The sequence below is a fragment of the Rattus norvegicus genome, chromosome 20 (genome assembly GCF_036323735.1).
Source record: "Rattus norvegicus strain BN/NHsdMcwi chromosome 20, GRCr8, whole genome shotgun sequence".
Taxonomy (NCBI): domain Eukaryota; kingdom Metazoa; phylum Chordata; class Mammalia; order Rodentia; family Muridae; genus Rattus; species Rattus norvegicus.
The window spans coordinates 32328437-32354381 of NC_086038.1; the positions used below are offsets into that span (position 1 = coordinate 32328437).

At 42.6% G+C, this 25945-nt stretch overlaps 1 protein-coding gene across 1 annotated transcript; it reads left to right on the forward strand.

Moving 5' to 3' along the window:
• The first annotated feature begins 877 nt into the window (after positions 1 to 877).
• On the forward strand, positions 878 to 13726 carry Nepn (nephrocan). The gene is made up of 3 exons (NM_001414970.1): positions 878 to 1098; positions 8969 to 9870; positions 13011 to 13726. Exons 1-3 carry the CDS (start codon positions 910 to 912, stop codon positions 13456 to 13458), a joined length of 1539 nt encoding a protein of 512 aa, NP_001401899.1. The 5' UTR covers positions 878 to 909; the 3' UTR covers positions 13459 to 13726.
• The last annotated feature ends 12219 nt before the right edge of the window (positions 13727 to 25945 follow it).

Genomic DNA, 25945 nt, shown 5'->3' on the forward strand with positions numbered 1-25945 from the left:
GGTGCTAGAGGAGCTTTTCTACAGCAAAGGCTTGCTTTGGGGCCCTTATAGAGGCTTCGCGGTGTAACAGAGCTCAGTTTTCCATTAAACACTTCCAAAGGCCTCAGCACAGATGCCCTGTGCAGGACAAAAAGCCTTGGCAGACAACCACCCTTTATAAAGTGATCCTGTCCATTGACATCTTTACAAGACTTCACAATCAGCAAATCTCTGGGAAGAAAATAAAGGACCTTTGTACCATTGTTATGAGACATCAAATAGAATCATTTAGTGTTTTGCTTTTTTAATAGACTTAATATTTTTGAACGAGAAAGATATTTTCCTAAAGATTTTTTTGGGGGTGAATTAAGAGACAAACTAAGCTTCTTATCTGTGGCTCTAAATATTTCTCATTGCAACCCATTGTCTCATCTAGCAATAAAATGTCACCGAAACAGTAACAAATAGAGAACCTGCCTATCTCCCTTAATAATTAATGTGAGAAGAAAACACCTGCTTGCTTAGGTCCTACAAAAATGGTTTTAATATAGGGTCACAGAAAATGCAAAGGTTTTATGGCCCACTATAAAACAGCTCTTTGTCTTTTCCCACTAATTCCTTAGTGTCACATTTAACAAAACTGAGGAAACTGCAGATAATAGAAGTGTTTGCAGTTTAGACTTGCAAGCCATAAATAACATAGGGTTTTGTTCCCCTGGAGATATTAAGGCAGCTTATCAATGTTTACGCCCTTCCTCTTTGTAATGATTGCTAACCCAGACAAATGGAGCAAATGGAGTTTTTTCCCTCCCGGTCCTCTCACATGGACAGAGTACACATTCGAAAGATTCTGTTATCAGAGTCCATGGTATAAAAAGTGAGGCGTCACCTAAACAGTTGCTTGCTACCTCCAAACCTCTGGGTTGGACGATGCACCTGCTTTGGGCTTTTCTTCTTTGGCTCTCTCTTAGCAATGTCCTCGGTGCAAACTGTCCGGGACGATGCAGCTGTGATTCTCTGCAATCTGTACAGTGCTACAGGCTCCTGGAAGTCCCGTCGGGCATCCCCTCCACCACCAGGAGGCTCTACATTAGCCACAGCAGAATCCAGCACCTTCAGGTAACCATGCCATTCCCTGTTGAAGTGGCTACAGTTTTATTCCTGGGGCAGGGTGTGGGACGAGTGTGGAGATTTTGAACATGAATCATCCTATTTGAAAAGTGCTAGTTCTTGAGTTAAGCTGTTGTACTCCCTGTTACTGGGCGTCAGTGAGATGCTCTATGCCTCTGAATATGTCTTTTCAGGGAACTAGCCACATATACCTTGCCCTGAAGGTCAGGATTTTGTTTTGATTTTTCTTCAACAATTTAAAAACTAAGCTGTGGCAAAGCACACAAGAAGGATCAGCTTTTTCTTAAGGGGCACAATCGCCCTGCATGGAGAACAGGTCATACCAAAAGAAAAGTTTTTATTTTACCCCATTGGTGGCAGAACAGAGTGTCAGAAGACTGGCAGAGCAGACTCATTCATTCAAATCCACATTCAGTCAGGTGCCTGATCGTTGTGAGAACCTAGATGGAGACACGAGGATTTAAAATTGTCAAATTACTGGCAGTTCTCAGAACTTGAGATATGCCTTGAATCCAGTCGTCATTGCTTCCATATCCAGAGGACACGAGAAACAGTACCAGAAGCAGATTTTTCTGACTTTTAAAAGTTAAAAGAGGGGTTGGGGATTTGGCTCAGGGGTAGAGCGCTTGCCTAGCAAACACAAGGCTCTGGGTTCGGTCCCCAGCTCCAAAAAAAAAAAAAAAAAAAAAAAAAAGAATAGAAAAAAAAGTTAAAAGAAATTGACTTTTGATCTCTGATGTTTTGGAAGGCTCTAGATAGACAACCAGCCACCTTAGGCAAGCTACTAGCAGATCTCTGTCTCGTTTCTTATATCCTTGGTGATGTGGGAAGGCTGCTAAGTCAGAGTCTAAGGGGGCTCCATTTCCCCTTCAGTATTCACTGCTATTGGCTCAGAGCTCCAAGCCCCAACATAAGAAAGTAGCTCTCCGAAAACTAGAGAGCTAGCCTCTCTCTGAGATGCTATTTCCCTTCCAAAATGAGGCACCCACACACTTTCATTTGGTTGATAACTTTTCACCGAAGTGTCTTAGTTTAACATAAATGGCGTGGTGTTACTCTCGAGGCTCGACAAGTACAATCCTCCCCTCTGTTTTCCCCTTCTACACTAATGGTACCTAATGCCAGAGAGCAAATCTGACCTTGCCTGTTCAGTCTTAGCATTTAAACAAGGCAGCTGGGTAAATGGGAGACACTTAAATATTTGTTCTGGGACCTAAGCTGCCTGCAGACTCTGGTAATAATCCCATCCTGCCACTTTGTTGTGAATTGATGACTTGTCAAATTCAGTTATTGAATGAGTCAATTTGTCACCTGTTTGGGTTTATTGCAATTTCCATGACTTTAACTCTGTCAGCTGTCTCTTAGAAGGGCAGGTCACATCAGAAAGATTGGGGAAAGGGGTTGTTTTGTTGAAGGAACAAAAAGCTCTAGGGGCCCATATTTCACTTGTCTAGAGTGGATACAATGTATATTATACAGTGAATACAATATATATTCTACAATGTATACTCTGTGTTTTAGTTTGGACTTAACAGAGAACTACTGCCCATATGTAAAGAAAACTATCTTTGAGTAAAGCCTCGGATTATTAGTAACACAAATTTTATATGACTTAATGATGAACACTAACATAAGCAGCACGTTAATGGATTTATGACTTGTTCATAAAAATTTAAGTGTTTAGGATTACTAATGTCATTGAATATCATGTTTGAGATTTGGGATAAAAGCCTAAAATTTCTGCTACTGCCTTTAGTATAAGAGATTTTTTTTTTTTTTTCCGGAGCTGGGGACCGAACCCACAGGGCTTTGCACTTGCTAGGCAAGCGCTCTACCACTGAGCTAAATCCCCAACCCCAAGAGATTTTTTTTAAAAGTCAGATTTACCTGTAAAAATTCCTACATCTCTGAGATTCATGGTTTTGGCCCATAATAGTCTTCCTTTTCCTTTTCTCCACTTAACGCTATGTCTAGCCTCTTCCCTACTAGCTCATTGCCGCCACCCCCCCACCCCCACCCCCACCCCCGCCATCCTAAGTCCTGTGTCTTCTTGGATGTCTTTGGTCATAGGTGGATGCATAGTCTAATGTCCCAGTCTCATGTCTCCTTGTTCTCAAAAACGGATCTCTCTTCAATTCCTCAGCCTTCTTAGTTATATCCCTGGGGTCTCTGAAAATCATGCCTCATACCATCCTGTGACCTTTGCCACTCAGAAAACCTTGACCACTTCTTCATTTAGCTGCCTCTCTTTTTAACTCGTAGAGACATGGAGCCCTAATTTACAAAGTATGCTTTCCCAGATATGCAGTTTATTTCCTGTCTCCCCTCTTTCCTACCCCTTCCCTCCCTATCCCACATTAATTTATCTAAACACCCTTCCGTAAAAGCCTTAGTGTTAAAGGACAGTGCTAATTCTCCTCTGTTTCTACTATACCTAGACAGGTGGGTGCTGCGGTCACACAACTGGATGGCTTGGAGCCACCGTGGTCACTAGGTCTCCAGCCTCGTCTGCGTCTTGCTCATCCTTTTCTTCTCTCTGCTCAGGTCCCCTGCCCTCATTCTTCTACAGCTCTAGTGCAGTTTTGGGCTTGCTAGTCATTCTGCTATCTCGTTCTCCACAGATGGCTGGTCTTGGGTTGTGCTGACAGATCAGGACAAAACTCTTTCTTCATTCCTGCTCAGTGGCTGCTAACACTGCACCCTTCTCACCCCTCCCCAGGCCTTGCTTTGGTGTTCTCCACCCCCACAGCAGCAGGAGCCATTCCTCCCTAGCTCTTTGTTCTAAGCCACACACTTGCTCCTTTTGTTTCAATAGTCAAGTTCCCGTATTTCTGCTCCTCTTCTCCCTCTGACCCCCTGTGATTTTTCTAGACTCTGCCTGTTTCAGATCTTGCCTCTTGTTTATTGTTTAATTCACTGCTGTCTGACTCCTTCCCACTCCCTATAACTAAAATTCTAAGTCCTGTCTGCACATAGTTTCCAGAAATTTGTGCTCTCTGGCTCTCTGTGAACCCACACTTGACTCTACGCACGCACGCACGCACGCACGCACGCACGCACGCACCCACGCACCCACGCACCCACGCACACTCGACTCTCCCTTTTATCCTTTTGTTCATTTATTTTTCTCCACAGTTCTCCCTCCCCTTCATCTTTTTTGGAGTTTCTCAATAAGTCCTAAACAATGTAAGTGTATCTCAGTGAGGATGGCTCCTCTGCCCAAGTTTGTAATACAGTGCTCCCCCTACAGTTTAGATTTAGTCCGTTGCCATTAGGTTTCTTCACTTCAATACAAAGAAGGATCTCAGAACAATAGGCTTCACAGTGAATTCAGTCCTCCTCCCTATGCTCACAGTCTTCTGTGACTGGCTTCTCTCACTTAAGAGAACATCCCCAAGGTTCAACCCCTATGTCATAGTTTTCTTCCTTTAAAATCTGTCTGGATTTTACTGTATATATGGTATATACAATACACACACACACACACACACACACACATCATATCTCTCTCTCACACACACATATATACATATATATGATAGGTTGTTATCCACTGTATTCATTAGACAGTTGTATTGTTTCTTTATTTTGTCTATTGTGAGCACAGGAGTTTTTATATGGGCCTAGATTGTCTCCTCTCTCTCTCTCTCTCTCTCTCTCTCTCTCTCTCTCTCTCTCTCTCTCTCTCTCTTTTATATAAGTACACTGTCACTGTCTTCAGACACACCAGAAGAGGGCATCAGATCCCATTACAGATAGCTGTGAGCCACCATGTGGTTGCTGGGAATTGAACTCAGGACCTCTGGAAGAGCAATCAGTGCTCCCAACCACTGAGCCATCTCTCCAGCCTGATTGTCCCTTTTCTTTGGAATCTATATAGGAAGAATGTTCTTTTTCTTGAGGTGGGGCCTCTACCCGCATTTTGAAGAAATGTTGTCCTACCTTCCATAGTGGATACACAATTTTGCATTCCTTTAGCAAATTTGACACTTTCAACTTCTCCATATCAACATTCATTCATTTCCTCCCCTCCCTCTCCCTCTCTCACTCTCGCTGTCTCGCTCGCTTGTAGCTATCTTAATGGATTTCAGGCAGCATCTCACTTCAGTTTTGATTTGTGCTTCCCCGTTGGCTGTGACATTGAACTTTTTTTTTTTTAATTCACTTGCTGGTCATTTCTATATTGTTTTTAGAGAGGCATAAATGCAGGTGCGTTGCTTATTTTTAATTTGGGTTACTTGTATCTTAATTATCACATTGTAAGCATTCTTTACACATTCCAAACACAGGTCTCCTAATAGAGATATTACTTGCAAATGTTTTCTACCAGTATGTGGGATTAATTTTTTTGATAGTATCCTTTCAACGCACAGAAATTTTTAGCTTTAAATGAGTCCGGTTTCTTTGGTGTGCGTGTGTGTGTGTGTGTGTGTGTGTGTGTGTGTGTGTGTGTGTGATTCATTTGTGCCTCCAGCCTCATATCTAAGATAAATCACCTAAATCAAGGTCATGAGTACTTATGCCTCTAATTTTCTCTGGGAGTTTAAAGTTGTGGCTTTTACATTTTGGTCTATAATCCTAATCACTAGTTTTGATTAGGGATGGTATTAATTTTTACACATGGTATGAGGAAGGAGTTTCTTTGTATCCTTCATCTTTTTCTATCACGATTCAGCAACTCACCTTTACTTTCAAGCTACAATAAAGTACTTGACTGTACTGAACAAAGGACATGAAAGTCCATGCCAAAGTACCATGGGGACATTGCCAGGGCACCAACCAAGTTCATTCCTGTTTCAGTGGGTGAAGATTCAGTTCAGTTCTCTGTGTCCCCATCTGCAAAACAGAGCTAAATTCACTCCACTATTGCCATTCAATGCAAGTCTACAAGCCCAAGTAATCTATTTTCTTCTATGTCAGAGGTCAAATGTGAATACAGTTGTGGAGTAAATTAAAATTATTCTAAGGCACATTAGTGCATATGTGTGTGTTTGTGTGTGTTAAGAGAAGTTATATTGATTTTTAATGGGTAACTGTACAGTGGGATTACAGGCTATTTTCATTATCTTTCCATATTTCCCTGGAGCGTTAAGATAGCTTATAGAGACTGAATGTTCCTTTCCTAATCAGAGAGGAATGCCACGATTGTGTTAGAAACTACTTGACGGTTGCTTCATATGGGTCAGGAGCCATCTCTTTCTGAGGTTGGCCGTTTTGTCTTGGCTGCTGAACCTATCAAGAGTCCTAGAAGAGTTGTGTGTGGGTCACTGACATTTGGACCTCAGCCAGACAGAAACCAGAAGCAAAGCCTCCAGGGAAGGCAGTGGGAGCAAAGCTGCCGCACATCACACCACTCTGTCTCAGGACGAAACCTGACTGAGCTGCCTGCCGTGCCAAGGTTACCTCTAGGGCAGAAGCATCTTTCCTCTTTGTAAGCACATCCTTGCTGAGGTCATGGACAGGGTAATCCAGTCTGGCAAATTCGGTTTCTCCATTGTCAGCTCAGCAATCCCATCCCATGTTCAAAATCAGTGAGCATCTTCACTGTAGGTGTCAGTAGAATTCTTCATTCTCTACTTAAATGTATGTTACAGCCATCAGGTTCATGAAATAGATGCTTGAGTGGGAAACCTGTGTTGGTAACTTTTCTACTTGCTGGCAACATATGCTTGGGTGGGCAATTTTATCTCATCTCACCTCATCTAATCTTATCAAGTCTTTTCTTATTCTATTCATTAGTTTATTTTGAGACATTTTCTCTGTGTAGCCCTGGCTGTCCTGGAACTCAGTCTGTTGACAAGGCTGGCCTCAAATTCCCAGAGATCCATCTGCCTCTGCCACCCTGGTGCCGGGATTAAAGACACGCACCACCACCGCCTGGAAATTTCAATTTCTTTTTTTTTTTTTTTTTTTTCCCGGAGCTGGGGACCGAACCCAGGGCCTTGCGCTTCCTAGGTAAGCGCTCTACCACTGAGCTAAATCCCCAGCCCCAGAAATTTCAATTTCTTAAGTCTGACCCTCCTCACTGAAGAGTCAATAACCATACTTTGTAAAAAAAAAAAAAATCGAGCAGTAAATTTTTAGAAAATTGTGGTGATTTTAATTACTAGCCATCAAACCCAATCAATGCTAACTCTGACCAAAAAAAGAATAAGAAAATATTTTCCATGCTTAATAAAGGGGAAAAGGTTAACTGCTAGATTCAGTTAGGATATAACAGCATCTCTCTCTTACGTAGACCACTCTCTGCACTTTGTAAGTAGAAATGAAAACAAATAGAATCTTTGACGATGTGCTTTGTCTCGTCCCAAAATGAATCACCATGCCATCTGGATCCATGCCATCTTTTAGACGACTCTTACACAGTTATCAGGGTTTGTGGCCATTTTGGATAAGTGAAAGTTTTAGTGACATCAAGTTCTTCTTCGGGGGATTCTTGACTTCTTTAACAAGTCAAGAAGTGAAGGTCCGTGCCTATTTCCAACTCTGTATAGAAGATAAATATATCACATACAAATAAAATGGATTGTTTCCCTTTTTGGGGGAAGGGATACTAAAATTCACCACTGAAATGGGAGACCTGGACAAGATCATTTATAAAATACCCATTTTTTTCTAAAAGTGTGTAGTGTCATTATGTGTCCACATCTTGAGTCCTTTTTGAAACCCATTGCTTATACGTCAAACATGGGGGAAAAATGAGGTAGCGAGGAAGGGCAGGCTTTTGAGGCCATAGACCTTGGTGAACTTTCACTTTCTAGGTCCCAGTTTTCTCACCTTGCTAATACTGGTATCACAAACTTGAAGTGTTGTTGGGAGGCTCCTGGGAATATTTAAGAAAGTGTGTGGTAGTTTTAAATACTGAGCAAATGCAACAAAAAACATTCTGGCGGGATTAGGACTTATTAATGTAGGGTTGGGGATTTAGCTCAGTGGTAGAGCGCTTGCCTAGCAAGCACAAGGCCCTGGGTTCGGTCCTCAGCTCAAAAAAAAAAAAAAAAAAAAAAAAAAAAGGACTTATTAATGTAGCTGATAAACCATTGAGAAAGTGCTGAGTACCAGCAGCAATGTCCACCTCAGGGCCAGTGTGTACTGTGAGGACACAAGTATGCATTTGCGTCTTGGGGAATCTTTCTCGTCAGTACAATGTAAATCACGGGTAAAATTAGTTAGGCTTATTTTCCAAACTCTGGCACAATTGAAAATGTCTCGAGCAATATTCCAATGCCTGAAGAATCTATGACATTCAAGCCTTCACTTTTCATGTTTTTCCTCTTGGAATCTTTGTTTTTAGGGCTAGAGACGTTTCACAGTGTAGCGAGACATTTGTAGATTGTTTAATTCCTGGCTGTTGTAATGCAACAAAAGAGCACTCTAGGGTATGTAACATTGTGCAATGTGTAAGCCTTCTGCCTAGACAAGAAGTTTCTAGGTCAGGAAAAAAATATGTGGTAAGAGTTGACTAATGTCATATATCTGCCAGTAGTGTGTGAAAGAGTAGTGTTAATTTCCTGCACTGATGGAGGCTGTGTGCGTCAGGTTTCTCATGTCCTGAATTGGGAGGCAGATGTGAAGGGGAAAGCCATGAAGAGTTGGGGAGGGAGGAAATAGGGGTTGATGATCTCAATACATTATAAACATGTATAGAATTACCAAAGAAACTTAAAAATTATCTAGATTTGATTTTAAAGTATTATTCAAAAAGGTAACTTTAAAAAGAGTCTGGAAGGAGGTCTGAAATATCATTAGTATAGTAATGATAATGTATCTTTTAACAGAATCTTAGTTTCTTTCTCTTTTCTTGTTCCCTCCTGGTTGTCATCATGTCATCTCTGTCGTTGTCCTTGCTATTTTGTAGCTATCTAACCTCACCCAGCTGTTGGCTCTGGAAGATTTTATTCTGCTGGCCAGTGGAACAGAGTCTATTGAAAACGACACCTTCAAAACTCTGACTACATTGAAGACCCTAGAACTTTGGAAAAACAAATTGAGACGAGTCCCCAGTGCTCTCCCAGCCAACCTTGAGGTGTTAAAATTGAATGATAATTCTATATGTGCTCTACATGGATCAGATTTTGAAGGACTGAGCAACTTGAAAGTCCTTGAACTCAAAAACAACTTGATCTCCTCCCTGTCTCCCAGCATGCTCTCCTCGCTCGTCAGTTTGCAAAGTTTGCTGGTGGATGGTAATAACATAGAGTCTGTGACTGGACCTCTGAGCCTCCCGAATCTCAAGTACATGAGCATGGAGAAAAACAAGCTCCATCTTATATCTGGGAACGTCTTCACGTCTCTGCAGAATTTGCAGTTCCTCAGTTTCAGTGGTAATTTTCTGACTAAAATTCCTATAAATCTCCCCAAATCCTTGCTGTCTTTAAAGATGGAGAGAAACCAGCTCAAAGTGGTTAGGTTTCGAGATATGAGACACTTGGAGAACCTGTCCCATCTTTACCTGTCGGAGAACCTCCTGTCTTCCATAGATGGGGCACAACTGCTGACCAATTTAACAACTCTGGAGGCTTCTCAAAACCGGCTTCAAATGTTGCCTCCCAGGCTACCATCAAGGTTACAGAAGCTTGACTGTAGCAGTAACTTCATTCAGAGAGTGACAGCACCAGAATTCCAGGACCTCAGAGACCTGAAACATTTGTTTCTAGACAACAATGTTGTCAGCTTGTTTGAGGCTGGGGCCCTTCAGAAGTGTTCTCAGCTGTCCAACCTGGCCCTGGAGCAGAATCTGCTGTTGTCCATCCCTCTGAGGTGAGTGAGCACTGTTATTTATCAGAAGTATCTGCCAGGCTCTGAGACACATCAGCTGCTCATATGGAATTGTCAAGCAGAAAATAAAACTAGGGGTTAGGGACAGAAGCTTTAAACAGTGGTTTAGAATCCCCAGCCTGCAAACCAAATCCACAGGGAGTGAATTTTGCTGATGGAACAATACATGCATATAATGTCTACACTGACAAGCACAATATGAACACACGGTAAAAAGTATGTCTTGATTTAAGTATGCAAAACTGACTGACTGGGCATGGGTAGCCACTAGCAAGGACAGGAGGAAACATCAGTGAGGACTATTCGGTAAGATATTTTTATTTTTAAAAGTTTCAAAGTTAACAACAACAACAACAACAACAACAACAAAAAAAACCATTTTAAAAAGGGTTGGAGATTTAGCTCAGTGGTAGAGCGCTTGCCTAGCAAGAGCAAGGCCCTGGGTTCGGTCCCCAGCTCTGAAAAAAAGAAAACAAAAAAACAAACAAAAAAAAAGTTTCAAAGTTGTAGTTATATAAAAAATTGAATATATAATATAATTATTTATTAGGGAGCCTCATATTCTTCCCAGAGCTATGATCTAAGGGCTTAAGCAGGCTCTGCGAATCCATCTATGTCTGTATGAGTGGGTGAGTCCATCATCAGCCTTGGTCTCACCCCCAGTTTTCAGCTAAGTATCTGCTTTTCTCATTATTTTGTCCTCTCCTCTTCTTCTGGCCCTTCCCCTTCTTCCCCATCCTTTCCCCCCTCTTTATCTCTTCCTTCCCCTCCTATTTTTGTCTTTCTCTTCCTCTCCACTCACCACTCACACTCCACAAGTTTCCTTTTACAAATATTCTTCCCTCCATGCACAATGCACTTCAACTGTTTTCCTAACTACTCATCTGTCCCCTTAACTACTCAACTGTTCCTGCAACTACTCAATCATTCCCTTAACTACTCACCTATCCCCTTAACTACTCAGTCATCCCCTTAACTACTCAACTGTCTCCGTAACTACTCAGTTATCCCCTTAACTACTCAACTGTCTCCGCAACTACTCAGTCATCCCCTTAACTACTCAACTCTTAACTACTCACCTGATCCTTAACTACTCAGTCATCCCCTTAACTACTCACCTATCCTCTTAACTACTCAGTCATGCCCTTAACTACTCACCTGTTTCCTTAACTACTCAGTCATGCCCTTAACTATTCAGCTGTCCCCTTAACTACTCAACTGTCCCCTTAACTACTCAACTGTCCCTGTAACTACTCAATCATTCCCTTAACTACTCACCTATCCCCTTAACTACTCAGTCATCCCCTTAACTACTCAACTATCCCCATAACTACTCAGTCATCCCCTTAACTACTCAACTGTCCCCGTAACTACTCAGTCAACCCCCTTAACTACTCAACTCTTAACTACTCACCTGATCCTTAACTACTCAGTCATCTCCTTAACTATTTAATCATTCTCTTAACTACTCACCAGTCCCCTTAACTACTCACCAGTCCCCTTAACTACTCAGTCATCCCCTTAACTATTCAGCTGTCCCCTTAACTACTCAACTGTCCCTTTATTTATTTATTAACTACTCAATCATCCCCTTAACTACTCAATTGTCCCCATTGCTACTCAACCGTCCCCTTAACTACCCACCTCTCCCCTGAACTACTCAGTCATCCCCTTAACTACTTGTTATCTCGTCATAAACTCACATCCGTGTGCATGTTTGTCTAGGGCACATGACACACATTCATGACAGACATGCATGAGGGCAGAGAGTCAGTTGCTAGTGTTGGCTCTCCCCTTCCATCGTGCGAGTCGTGGGGATTGACTTCAAGTTGCCAGGCTTCACAGCAGTCACCCTCACTGGCCGAGCCATCTTTCCGGCTCCCCATTGTTTAGCTTTTAAGAGATATCATTCGGTCCCCAGCTCCAAAAAAAAAAAAAAAAAAGAAAAAGAAAAAGAAAAAAGAAAAAAAAAGGCGCTATCATGTCCTTAGAATCTTTAATTTATACATTTGCTTCTGGCTTCCATACATTCGCAAGGGTCCTCACATTACCTAATCCATTGTCAGTTACAGTCAGAGTAGTGGAGGGGACAGTCAGAAAGGAAGGATTATCTCTAATAGGTACAGATTTTTTTCCTAACTGGGAAGGAACTTTTTATTGTGTAGCATGACATGTATATTCAGTCCAAAACACCGAAAAGTGATCCCCCCCACACACAAGGGAGGCTGACATTTAAAATATATAGATAGTGATTTGAGAAGTGAACTTTTACTTATTCTTTCCTGTCCATTTTCCATGTTGTTTTAAAACCATCTTGTCTCAGATTTGAGACTCCTGTGTTAGGGACATTGCTGGCCATGGTGTAGCTGCCTTTCTGTGTTTTGACTTTGAACATGCCTTTTGCTATACATATTTTAAAAACTTCATTTTATGAATATGAATGTTTGGTCTGCATGTACACCTGCACACCAGGAGCAGTCATATGGTCCCGTGAGGCTACAGTCATAGATGTTTGTGAGCCTCCATGTAGGTGCTGGGAATTGAATTCAGGACCTTCTATTCAGGCTGAATAGTGCTATTAACCACTGAGGCTTCTCACTATCCCTATGCAAAAAAGTTTAAATTTATTGATTTATCAGTTTTTAATAGCTTCTAGACTTTTGAGTCATGGGAGCTTTTTTCAATTAGTATTTTAATTTTTGATAATATTTTTATAATCATATAATAGCTCATTGTTTTATAATTTATAAAATATTGGACATTAGTGTTGTATTGCTTTTTGCATTTGTAATTCAACACATTACAAACATTTGCAGATAAGTCTTTATTTATTTTTCATATTATTTCCCACTGGAGTCATGGCTTTATTTAAATTTGTTACATATCACTCCATTGTTTCTGAAATAGGACCAACTGATGATTATTCAACATTTTCTTTATACCTCTGGGAAAGCAACACTTTAAAACTTAAAACCAAATCATTTTGTAACTTCATACATCGAAACACACAGCTTCTTTCCCACCTTGGGAGGGAAGAAGGCTCCACAGAGAAGCAGCCGCAGCGTGCCGCATAGGGGGTTTTGAACGATGGCTCCCTTTCATGCTGTTTCTTAACTTTGTAGGCTCCCTAAGACCCTGGCCAGGCTGGACCTCAAGGGCAATGCCATCCAGGACATGGCTGAAAGGGAGCTCAGGGACCTCAAACAGCTCCAGGTCCTCAACCTGAGGAACAACAAGATCTCGGCCTTAGACCTCAAGGCACTGGAGGGCCTGCCTCGGCTCCGGCATCTGTACCTAGATGGAAACCCCTGGAACTGCACCTGCAGTCTCCTGCGAGCCAGGGAAGTCCTGAAGGCCAAGGGCACGGACGTGAAAGGGGGACAGTGTGCAGCCCCGGCAGAGCGACAGGGGGAGAGCTGGATGTCCTCCAAGAAGATCCTGAAGCAATGTGAGCATCACTTAGAGCAGAATGAGAGAGGGAAAGAGACCAAGAAGAAACCCAAACCAGAAGACTCTTCCAGCATTAGACCCAGCATGGATGACGACGACGACGATTATGAAATAGATTAGAGATGAGCTTTGTTTCCCGTTTAGACAATGATTTTTAATGTTCTCTGTCTTAAGCAGAAACACGCTATCATTTAGATCCTGCGAGCCTTCTTTTTATTTTTACATGGTTCTTGTTATTTTTTGAAGATAAAATAAGGGTTAAGGATTCGTTAAAATGTGTGAGGGGAAAAAAGGTAGACGTGTTTCCTGGCTTGAAATAATCTGTGTTTTAGTCTGAATCTGAGGCAAATAACAATGTGAAATAAAATTATCATTTGAATCAACTTCACCCAAATAGAGCATTTCATTTAACCAAACAATTGTTGACATTTTTATACAAAGCTCTTCTTACAAACCTCTATAACCAACAAGAACAGACTGAGCAGGTGTGAAACAACTCGCTAGAACAATTCTCACCGAACCCAAGGAAAAACTGGAGAGTCGGTGAGAAAACTGTGTTCCCTTCCTAAACGATCGGCCGATGAGGCTTCTTCTGGTTCACGGGTTTTGGGGGCATCAGTGAGAGTTGTTTGGTGACAGCATACAGTGGAGGCCTTGTTCACCTCATGGTGACCAGAAAGGAATTAGAGAGAAGGGAGCCGACTAACTTGACATAGCTTTTAACTAAGCCCCCGTCATCTAACTCCCTCTGACTAGACTCTACAGCGTTGACATTCCATCATTTCAACAGGGGCGTGGGTGGGGGTAGCTGGGGGGTTCAGGAGCCATTTCTGGTTCAGAGGTAGGAGCCTACTCCAGGGCCTCACACCACGCAGTGTATGCAATGGAGACACCTGGCTCCTCCAGGGCTCTCCTCTCTGGAGAATAAAGTGCTTTCTAGCATTTTTAGAGTCTGTGTTCCTCACCTCAAGATTTCTACCCTTGGTGGTGGTGGTGGGGAGGAAAGACATTTGGCCTAGTTATCTGTTTGCCTTACCAAAACCAGAAGACAAGCAGGAGAGGAAGTGTAATTAGCGCTGTGGTAACACAGATGTGATGTTGTTGACGTTCGCGTGTCTGTGTATAGGAGCACAGAGGTGGTGGAATAGTACTCTTCCATCGGTTCATTTCTGGGTACAATGTATCTGAAAATACATTTGAAGCCCTGTTCAAATGTTAGTCTTTGTTCTCCTTAATAAAAATTCCTGGACAATAGTTAAGGAAGCTTTTCATCAAATACCCCTCATGGCAGAGAAAATAAATAGTGGGGATTATTAAGTTGAGTAAGGAAGCCACCAGGGACAGAACTTACTTTAGTGGTGTGTGTTTTAAATTAAAATTTCTCACAGAGTTACACATTATTTAATTTATGCTTATATTTTCTATCTTCAAGACATTTATGAAAATTGAAATCCTTTGAGAAGACACCCACGTGCCTTTTGGTTTCTCAGACTTCCTAGCACACCGCCATTTCCTTGTCCCACACAGAAATACATAAATAAGAGAATTTATACACAATTTTTTGCTATTACAAGCATTCACTTTCTCCAAGTCCCCACAGTGTGCCTTTTTTTTATAGTTCTAAAAAAATAGTTATGTGTGATTAGTGATTTACGTGCTCTAACACCTTCTGTATATTTATTCTCAGCTCCCAAGCTGCAAGGCCTTGAGAATGACTCTGGTCTTTTGCACATGAGGAAGCTGTCCCAGAGGTGCACACTGACAGGGAAATGAGCAGTTGGGGTCTCCTCACACTTGGCTCCCTCAGCACTGAACCCAGGGGTCACTGAGTAAGAGCATTGCTATGAGATGCACCTCATCCCTGCATCTGTTTTTGTCTCAGTGCACAGCCTTCCACTATAGCATTCATTCCTGTGTGTGTGTGTGTGTGTGTGTGTGTGTGTGTGTGTGTGTGTGTGTGTGTGTGTGTGTAGGAATTGAACTTAGAGCCTTGCACATATTAGGCAAGTTCTCTACCATTTATCAATTTCCCCAGATCTTTTAAAAATGTTTTATTTGGAGACAATATCTCATTATATTGACCAAATTAGCTTGGAACTCACTATGTAACCCAGAGTTTGAACTTGTGTCGTCTTGCCTTAGTTTCTTGAGTAGGGATCACAGGCTCGCCCAACATATGTCTATGTGTATGTATGTATATATACACTTTGTTATGTCTAACATTAGCTAATTAGATAATTTGCTCAGCTAAATTTGCTTAATCATAAACACACACATACATCAATGAATTAATTACTGTGCTTATCAGTGACCCAGTAATTCTATTATTTTCCATCATATACTGGCAGTTGTTTGATGAATATTAAAAACTGAATTGTTGCCAGAGCAACTCAAAACCATAGGGGATGGTACAAGTGCCCGAAGCACGATTTATGACAGTAAATTTTATGTGACTGGTGACAACCCAGTTCTTTTTTTTTTTTTCTTTTTCTTTTTTTGGTTCTTTTTTTTGGAGCTGGGGACCGAACCCAGGGCCTTGTGCTTCCTAGGTAAGCACTCTACCACTGAGCTAAATCCCCAGCCGACAACCCAGTTCTAATAATGGATTATCACGACAGTTTGATACACAGATTTCCATACTACATCTGAGCCCTAGGTTTACCCTTATTCTAGGTGTATCTGTTTTTGACAAGGAATAACCCATACATTAGATTTCCCTATTTTTACATCTAAGGCAAAGTATTATTTTGATATACTCTGTAAGTTTCCACCAAACACTGTTCTTCAGAACTCAATATACCTCTATATTTGATATAATAGTCATTATTCAAATTCCCAAGTAGTCAGCTTGATGGCTAGTGTTTAAGTGTCAGCTTCAGTGGATTTAAAACTGTACAGGAGATTAAATCCCAGGCATGTCTGTGGGCATTTCCAAGAAGGATTAAGTGGAGAGAGCTTCGCGCTGAATGTGGGCCATGGCATCTTGAAGGCTTGGACTAAGACCCCAAAGAGATCAAGTCAGGCATCCTTCTTGTGCCTGCTGTGGTGCCTTCCCCACCATGAGGAAACACAGCCACGGCTGAAGTAAACCTTTTCATATATTCATACGTAAGTTGTTTCTTATCAGGTAATCAGTGACAGAGACAAGAGAAGTAACTAAGACTGTCACGGACAAATATCTTTACAAGGTGGGTGTTTATCCCTGATCTAATGCGGATTCAGAAAATGCTTTATGGCCGTTCAGATGCAACCATTTCCTTCCCAAGACCCTCCCACTCCAAGCCTGGGCTGGGTCGTGGTTTGTACAGCCCATGCTACTCATTTCTTCTTGGCCACTTTTGTTGTGCATGTTTTGGTGTTGGGGATTGAGCTCAAGGCCTTGTGTATACTGGGCAGGTGCTCCATATCTGAGCTGACCTCCCAGCACCGACTTCTTTTAATAATCACAAAAGTCACTGCAAAGTACTTGAAGACTGTGTCTGAGAGCTGTTTCAAATGTGGTCCATGCTAATAATGACTCACTGGAAATATAGTGAAATTCCACAGTAGGCTCTCTACCTTACAGGCTGTGTATTGCTAACATTGATTGATCAAAGGTTTTTTTTTATTAATTGTTTTTACCTGTTATACAAAGTTCCATTGTGAGTTCCATTGTGAAGTTTTCATCCACATCTGTACTATACTTTGTTGCAGTTTCTACCTCTCTCCCAGCCCCTCTACTCCTCTTGTTGGACCTAGTCTTCCCTTAAAGTCCCCCCCGCCACACTTCCGTGTTACTTGTATTTTGTCACCTTCTCTGTCATCTCTTTTCTTTTAGACCTTTCCTTGCTCTCCATGGTTCCCTATGGTAACATTTCACAAGAAAATTCCCTTCTCCCACTGCTGTATTCATTCCTAAGGAGTGAACGTTAGGCTGCTTCCCCAACCTTTCCTTTGTTTAGGGACCTTTAAAAATGTAAAGACTGTGAGTACTAGGGTCTCCCCTAGGGTCTGTGATCCGTACGTCCTGTGGCTCAGGTATGTGGTGTCCTCAGCAATGGGGTCTTACCTTTGAGTTCTGATCGGTAACCAAGAATAACAGCAGCGACATGTAATGGGAGTGGGGAAACCCTATGGATCAATAACTTGAGAAAAGGTAATCCATTCCAGATATTGAGCTTTTGATTTAAGAGCTGTATTAATTAAGTTTGACCCCCCACTGCGACTTTATGGAAGAAAGAGCTTATCATGTCTTATGGTTCCAGAGAGAGAAGAGTCCATTGTGGCACAGCGGCATGGCATGAAAAGCTACCACATCTTCAGCCACAAACAGGACGTGGGGCAAGAACTGAAAATGAGTTGAGGCTATGAACCCTCAAAGGCCACCCCAAGTGATGTACTTTGTCCAGAAAGAATGTACCAGTTCTCCAAACAGGTCCATCAACTGGGGACCAAATAGTCAAATAGACTATTGACCCTGTAGAGAGCATCTCTCATTCAAACCAATACAATAACCTATTGTATCTGGGGGTGGCATTATTCCTCCAATTATAGGGAACGCCATTTAAACCCATAGGACCCAAGAATCTACTGAGATACCAACAGGAGATATGAAAGGATGAAGAAGGAGAACGGAACAGGAAAGGTTAAATAGGGTGAGTTAGGAGGGCAGAAAAAGAAAGAGTAATTAACACTAAACATCTTTGAAAATGTAGAAGCTACTTAAAGAAGTGTGTGTGTGTGTGTGTTTATATATGTGTCTCTCTGTGTGTATGTGTGTATATGTGTATGTGTATGTGTGTGTGTTCTGTGTCTTTGTGTCTGTATATGCATGACTGTGTGTGTGTGGTATGTCTGTGTGTCTTGTGTCTCTGTGTGTATGTGACTGTGTGTGTCTGTGTGTATGTGTATGTCTGTGTGTCTTGTGTCTCTGTGTGTATGTGACTGTGTGTGTCTGTGTGTATGTGTATGTCTGTGTGTCTTGTGTCTCTGTGTGTATGTGACTGTGTGTGTGTCTGTGTGTGTGTGTAGTATGTGTCTCTGTGTGCCTTGTGTCTCTGTGTGTATATATGACTGTATGTTGTCTGTGTATGTAACAGAACCATCATTTACACACCTTACAACTTTTTAAAATCAATCCCACTGTATACAAATTTATTTAGTTTTCTATCAATAAATTCTATTTTTATTTTATTGCAAATATCACATGAATATCTCCATGTATAGCTTGTTTCTTATGCAGATGAGTATACTAATAGGATACAGTCCCAGAAATGTAGTTGCTGGGAAGATAAGTTCATGCAAACTCTTAAATTATATTTGATCACAATGACATGTGCTAAATGCGTAAGCCACAAAGCATGATAGGATCACAGTGAGAACTCACAGTCTTCACATTTTTAAAGGTCCCTAAACAAAGGAAAGGTTGGGGAAGCAGCCTAACGTTCACTCCTTAGGAATGAATACAGCAGTGGGAGAAGGGAATTTTCTTGTGAAATGTTACCATAGGGAACCATGGAGAGCAAGGAAAGGTCTAAAAGAAAAGAGATGACAGAGAAGGTGACAAAATACAAGTAACACGGAAGTGTGGCGGGGGGACTTTAAGGGAAGACTAGGTCCAACAAGAGGAGTAGAGGGGCTGGGAGAGAGGTAGAAACTGCAACAAAGTATAGTACAGATGTGGATGAAAACTTCACAATGGAACTCATTACTTTGTATGACACTTAAAAGCAATAAAAAAAACTTTGATCAATATGTACTGCTAGATGGACACAGTACTAGCTTAGCCTCTAAGTTCTTTTTTTTTTTTTTCTTTTTCTTTTTTTGGAGCTGGGAACGGAACTCAGGGCCTTGTGCTTGCTAGGCAAGTGCTCTACCAGTGAGCTAAATCCCCACCCCCTAAGTTCTTATCTTTATATCTAGACAAGTGCATCTCTCAACCATAGAAGAGATGTTTTCTTACACAGTAGATGACAACGGATACAGAGAGCCATGACTCTTCATTGTGCAAAGACTGGGAGACCATGGAGTGTTCAGCTTTTAAGGGAACATCTGTGTCACACCCTCTTCCACAAGGCTCAGGAACTGTAGCAGAAGAGGGGACCAGAAAGACAGTAAGGGCCAGAGGGAGTAGATAGTTGCTCAATGATATTTTCCAGCCATGACAGTGAAATTGCACACATGAACTCACTAGAGCTGCACACATGTGTCTTGGATGAAGGAGAGGGAGATGACTCCATTTGTCCTTCTCTGGACCTACACATGTTCTTGCTTTGCCTCCTTTTTGAGGCAGTGTCTCATGTATCCCAGGCTGGCCTTTAACTCAACCTTGCTATGTAGTTAAGGGGACTTTGATCCACCTATTTCTCTCTCCTGAGTGCTTGGATTACAAGTGTGTCTGTCGTACCTTGTTAATGGACTGTGGTATCAGAGGAGGGGTTCATGCATGCTGGGCAGCCTACCAGCCCAGTTACATCCTTAGCCACCCTGGCACTGTTTGCTCTTTCATTGTTTGCCTCCCAAGCCATTCTCTCCTACAGTTAGTCAGAAAGGGCAAATGATTAATAAAAATCTTTCTGTCCAAAGGAGCAGCTTACCCTTGGAACAAACCTAAGGAGTGGCTGAGAATTGACCTGAACCACAATATTTATTCCATATCTACTAGTGGAGATTTTTACCAAATGTTTAAAAAAAAGTTATATTAATTTTTTACAATATTATTCAGCAGACAGCAGAAATAAGCTTTCCTAACTCATCCTATGAAATCAGAATTTCCCTCAACCTAGAACCAAATAGGACATTGTAAGATTATAGTTTGGGGGGGGGGCTAATGGCTTATCAGTTGAGAGCATTGGCTACTCTTACAGAGCACCTAGATTCAATTACCAGCACCCATATGTTGGCTCACAACCACGTGAAATTCTAGCTCTAGGAATATGATGCCCACTTCTGGCCTTTGTAGGCACCATAGACACATATGGTGTACAGACAAGCATGCAGGTAAAACTTCCATACATAATATAATAAAACAATTATTGGCTAATATCTCTCATTAACACAGATGTAAAATATTAATATTACCAAGTCAAATATAAGAATCATATATCTTGATCATATAAGACTTATTCTAGGGAAGCAACTTGTTTAGAATTCAAAAATGAACTAATGTGCCTGGTGTGATGATGTACCGAGGGCCATGCGGGAGGAACTGCAAACGGTTGGAGAACTCACAGAATGCAGCCCACTGGTTAGCGCAGCTGTGATGGGTGTGTCTCTGTTGTGGTTTGCCCTGGAGTTATCTGTATTTTGACGCTAATTCCGCTGCCCCAAGGACAGCTGCCTACTCAGGAATCAGGTGACTTCACCCGAACCTTCTCCCCATTGAATTTGTAAAATACAGATGAGGGGCAGGTACAGGATAGAAGGAAGCCTGTCACTGGAGGAGAAGGAAGGATGAGTGGGAGAGGAGTTTGAAGGAAGAGGAGGGGACTGGAAAGGAGGAGAAGAGACAGGAGGGAGAGGAGAGAGAAGCGATGGCAGGACAGTGGAGGCTCTGTGTATTTTCAGGTTATCAATGTTCTTAAGGGATGGATGGCACCAGGTTTTGTATGTTTAAGTGGGCAATTATATCTTACCAATTGGGTCAAAGATTTCTGTGTTGTGTGTTCTTTCATGTGACGGTTTGAGTGTAGGAAAGTGTGTGGCGGCAGGAGACCCTGGGCCGCCTCAGAGTTGGGATGTGATTCTGCCAAGCTATCTAGCAGACATCTTGGGGCACCTCGGTGCAGGACCTAGCGGGATAAAAGACAACCAATACCTTTTTTTATTTTTATATTTTTACAACAACATGTTTCAGTGAGGCATGACCCTGAGAAGCACGCGTCCTGAGGATGTCATGCTGTTGTGGAGTTCTGCTCTGCTTGTTGCCTTCACATCCCTCCTAATCTAATTATATGGAAACTTTAAGGGGCCTTCAAGCCCCTCACTGGGTGATATCAGCGGCACTTGCAATAACAGCGCTTGATCTCTTTCAGGCATTGCTGCTGGGGCAGATTAATAATTCAGTCACCACCTTAGGAAAGAACTTGGAAACGTAAATTGTCAACAAAGACCTCTCCATTTTACTTTTTCCTGAGGGAAAATCTTTATATCAATTAGTTTCAGCAAGAAAACAAGTGACTACTTAGAAACATGAACAGTGTTTCTGGTGGTGAGGGGAGGGAGTTTAAAGGGAAATCTGTGGGTTTTACCCCTTTGTCAAAGCAGAAGCAGGTCCCCCCTCAAAAGGGCCAACTTCCTTCCTTTCAGCTGGGAGCCCAGAGACCACACTCTGGCAAGTTAGGACAGCAGCTGAGGGTGGAGGCAGTCAAAGGCTAGATCAGAGACTAGGTGGATAGGCGTCCAGGAACCAACCTGTCATGGTGCATCACTGTGGGGGCGTCCTGGACTGAGGATTCTGCAGAAAGGACACCACCATGGCAGAGATTGAGAGCATGAAGCCACTCGGTATATATTCAGTGTCCTCCAAGTTCCAGGGATCGGCAGAGCTAATGAAGGAACAGAACAGGACCGCCCAAGCACACCACTTCGGCTTGAGTATCAGGCCTCACACAATAAGACTCATGCAGTGGGGCGGGCCAAGGGAGCTCAACGTGCTGCTTGGCTTGGCTTTGTTTGCACAACTTTGATGGGCCTCCCGGGTCTGCTCCGACAGATTGTTGGTGGACCTAGGGAGCTGAAGACCACGCCCTGCCTCTTTCTACTCGCGCCTCTTTATTTTTTCTGAGAGGGTTTTACCACTTAGTGGGTGGTAAACAAAAATTGTTAAAGATTATTTGTAGTTCAGCCATAAGGTTACAATTCTCAATAATAGAAATTACACGGATTGAAATTCTCTCTCTCATTCTCCTTCCCTCTCTCCTCTCCCCTTCCCCCCTTCTCCAGCCAATTAAATTACTGAGAACTCAACCCAGACCAAACACAGGAAGCATCCCGAGCACACCATTGGTTCAGCTCTTATAACAATCAGAAGCCAGGGACAACTTTTACCAGGAACCAGGAATCATGAACATCACTAGGGACATCGCTGTGCTATCTCCACTTTGATGAGGTTGCAGGAATGAGAGCAAGAAGGGCCTGGGTGGGCTTAATCAGGTCTGAGTCAGAGTCTGGCTTCTTATGTTTTAAAATTATTTTCAACATTTTATTCATCATCGTCGTCGCTGTCGCCGTCGTCGTCGTCGTCGTCGTCGTCATCGTCGATGGGTGCTTTGATTGCATGTACCACACTTATGCTGTGCCCACAGAGGGTCAGAATATGGCCTCAGATCCCCTGGGACTGGAGTTACAGAAGCTTGTGAGCCGCTATGTGGGTGTGAATGGAACCTGTGTCCTCTGGAAGAGCAGCCAGTGCGTTTAACTAACAAACCATCTCTCATCTCTCCAGTTCCTTTTTTTTTTTTTTTCTTTTCTTTTTTTTCGGAGCTGGGGACCGAACCCAGGGCCCTGCGCTTGCTAGGCAAGCGCTCTACCACTGAGCTAAATCCCCAACCCCATCTCTCCAGTTCTTTTGTTCAGTCTTCTTAATTATCTATATAACTGTTATTTTTTTTTGTCAAAGCAAAATGGTTTCATGTGGCGTACAAAGATTATGTGTTCAATGCAATAATTGAGTTAAATAATACATTTTATATATGAAAAGTAAAGAAAAAATTGAATCCGCAATATTTGGAATTTCGTGCTTATCTGAGGCTGCATAACTCTACATTAGTGTTTGTATCTGGTCAGATTTAGGGTGTATTAGGTTAAATCAAGACTTTATTTTTCTGACATTCAGATTCCCTTAAAAGGCGACATTGCTGCCTTTTGGGAGGAAATAACAAAATAAGAAGTTGCAGCATGGGCTGGAGAGATGGCTCAGAGGTTAAGAGCACTGTCTGCTCTTCCAGAGGTCCTGAGTTCAATTCCTAGCAACCACATGGTGGCTCACAACCATCTATAATCAGGTCTGGTGCCCTCTTCTGGCCTGCAGACATACATGCAGGCAGAAAGCTGTATGATGTATACATAATAAATAAATAAATGTTAAAAAAAATCTTAAAAAAAAAAAAAACCAAGATGCAGCATGAGACGTCCATTGTGGCTTTTCTGTTATTTCCCAATGGCCGCTGAGCATGAGAGACATTCTTTGAGTGGGGAGATTGGCTGAGGTTTGGAAACCACTACCAGGTGTACATTCCCAGTGGAAATGATACACCACTGCATCTTGCATGCACTTTTACTCTTGCCCCATCTAAGGAGGAAAAAGTGTACGGACACATTTAGTTAGACAAGGTGCTTTTATTATAGGTAAGCAGGATGGGACAGCAGAGGTCTAGGACTCATGATGTATCTGTCCTAAAAAGCTGTCCAGAGAGGATGGAATCTCATTTTCAAATATCTCACGTCCACTGTGGACAAGGCACCACAGAAGATGGTCTGTGCAGGGTTTTATAACCGGGACACTTGCTAGGTTATAGTGCTAAAGAATCATTTCTACTGGTGCATTAGAACCCCAGTATGTTACATTTCAAACACACTTACAGTTATTTCTAAGAACACTACGGGAGTGAGTGGGAGAACTATGCTGGTCCAAAGTGACACAGAGGACTGTCCCGCATAAGACAATTCTGTCCCTAGTCTACTGAGAGCCACAAAAGCAGAATGGTGGTCCTCTGCTGCTCTATCCCATTAGGAACCTGAGCGTCCTTAATATAAGGGAATTGTCTACCTGCTTCAGCTATTCTAGGAGGAAAACAGTTGCTTAGAGACGAAGGACCCACATATCAGAGGGCAATGTCAGATGGAGATGGGGCCAGAAACCTCTTGCTTTGAGTTTGTAATCCAAAGCAGTACATAGGTGCAGTTCATAGGCAGATCTGAGAATTGGCCAAAACCCCATGAGATCAATGGCTTTAATCTTGCCAGAGTAAGGTGCACGGAGGCAAAGAACTGAGCACATCAGAGAACAGACTAGGGTGGCAGCTGGATTGGTCGTGTTTGCTGCCCCTGGGACAGCTAGCCAGGTCTCCGGGTGTCCAGCAGCTTCCTTAGGATATCATCTGGGCTTAGAACACTAAGCTGTAGCCAGTGCAGGAGACTGCATTTTGCTGTTCATGGTCTTTCCGCTCTCCCACCACTTCATCTACTCTCAGAAGAGCTGTGACTAGCAGACCAAGAGGGAGAGATGAGAAGTATGTAGGGTGTGCCTCAGCCCTGGCTGACACCAGTAAATGTCTTTCATTTCCTCAGAGGAAGGGATGAGAAGGGAGCTGTACCCAGGCTATATGACTACATGGCTTGGACTGAGCACAGAGTGTTTTCCTTCTCTGTTCTAAATAGCCCTAGACCTCCGTATGCCTGGAAGCTTCTAGCCTCCAAACAATCTAATCTTCCAAGCTGACTGTTTCAGTCCGGCTTCTGACTGAATTGTTCTGTCTGGCTTCATCTGTCTCTTTCTCATTCGCTGGCTCATTCTGTCTTCATTTGTATCTAGTTTGTTCTCTCTGTAACTGGTTTTAATAAAACTATCCTTGAAAAACTGCCATACATGTATACCACCCACCCACCACACACCTCTCCCCGTTCTCTTGTCTTTTTTGTCTTCTCTTTCTTCTCTTCTCTTCTCTTCTCTTCTCTTCTCTTCTCTTCTCTTCTCTTCTCTTCCTCTCCTCTCCTCTCCTCTCCTCTCTTCCTCTCCTCTCCTCTCCTCTCCTCTCCTCTCCTCTCTTCTCTTCTCTTCTCTTCTCTTCTCTTCTCTTCTCTTCTCTTCTCTTCTCTGCCTTTAAGTAGACTCTCTTTCTTGTCTGTTTTTCTGTGAGTTGGGTATATCCTATCTGATTTATTCTGTCAAATCTTTCTCTGATTCATCACTTTGTCTGCCCTTCAATTAAACATCATTTTCAAACCCGGTTGCTTCCTTCTACAAACTAACCTTACTTTCATTATCAGGGATTAAAGGGAGTGTCTGTATTCCAGCCAGATCAGATCATATCTTTGGCTACCGTTTTTTGAGAGGAGTCACGTTGCCTGATTAAAATTCCTCTACATGCATTTCCTGCTATAATTATCCATCCAGTACTGCTGCAGGGGAAGTTCTGAGCGACCTTGAGGATTAGGTTAAGAGTCTCAGTAGTCTGTTTCCAGGTCGTAGGATGTAGGACCTCATTCCCACTCTGGGAAGTTTTATTCTCGTCGGAAGATTGGACAAAGAACTGTGATGAGACCTCTCTAAGAACACTCAAGCTTTTGGGGACACCTTCTGTTTGGGGACTCTGGTTGATTTCTAGCATCTGCACTTGCTCTCTCTGTGTAACTTCCAGTCCCTTAGGATTACTTTTAACTCCTTGGGAATCCTTTCTGTCATGACCATGAGAGGAGACAGACAACACATCTGAGGATGCAGATCCTCCTCTCAGTCTGAGGAACAGCCCAATCCTTCCACCAGAGAAAGGGTAGAGGCGTTGGCGCGTCGCCCTCCTCACCCCCAGGGGGCGCCAGGGGCCGGGAGCCGGCCTCATTCTCAAGCTCACGCTCTCTTTAGCCGTGTCGTGGCGGCTCCAGCCACGACTCCCAGCCGCGTCAGAGTTCC

Coding starts and splice junctions, on each gene's coding strand:
- Nepn (NM_001414970.1), top strand. CDS start 910: ATGCACCTGCTTTGGGCTTTTCTTCTTTGGCTCTCTCTTAGCAATGTC. Junction 1,099..8,968: donor GCAGAATCCAGCACCTTCAG/GTAACCATGCCA, acceptor GCTATTTTGTAG/CTATCTAACCTCACCCAGCT. Junction 9,871..13,010: donor CTGTTGTCCATCCCTCTGAG/GTGAGTGAGCAC, acceptor TTAACTTTGTAG/GCTCCCTAAGACCCTGGCCA.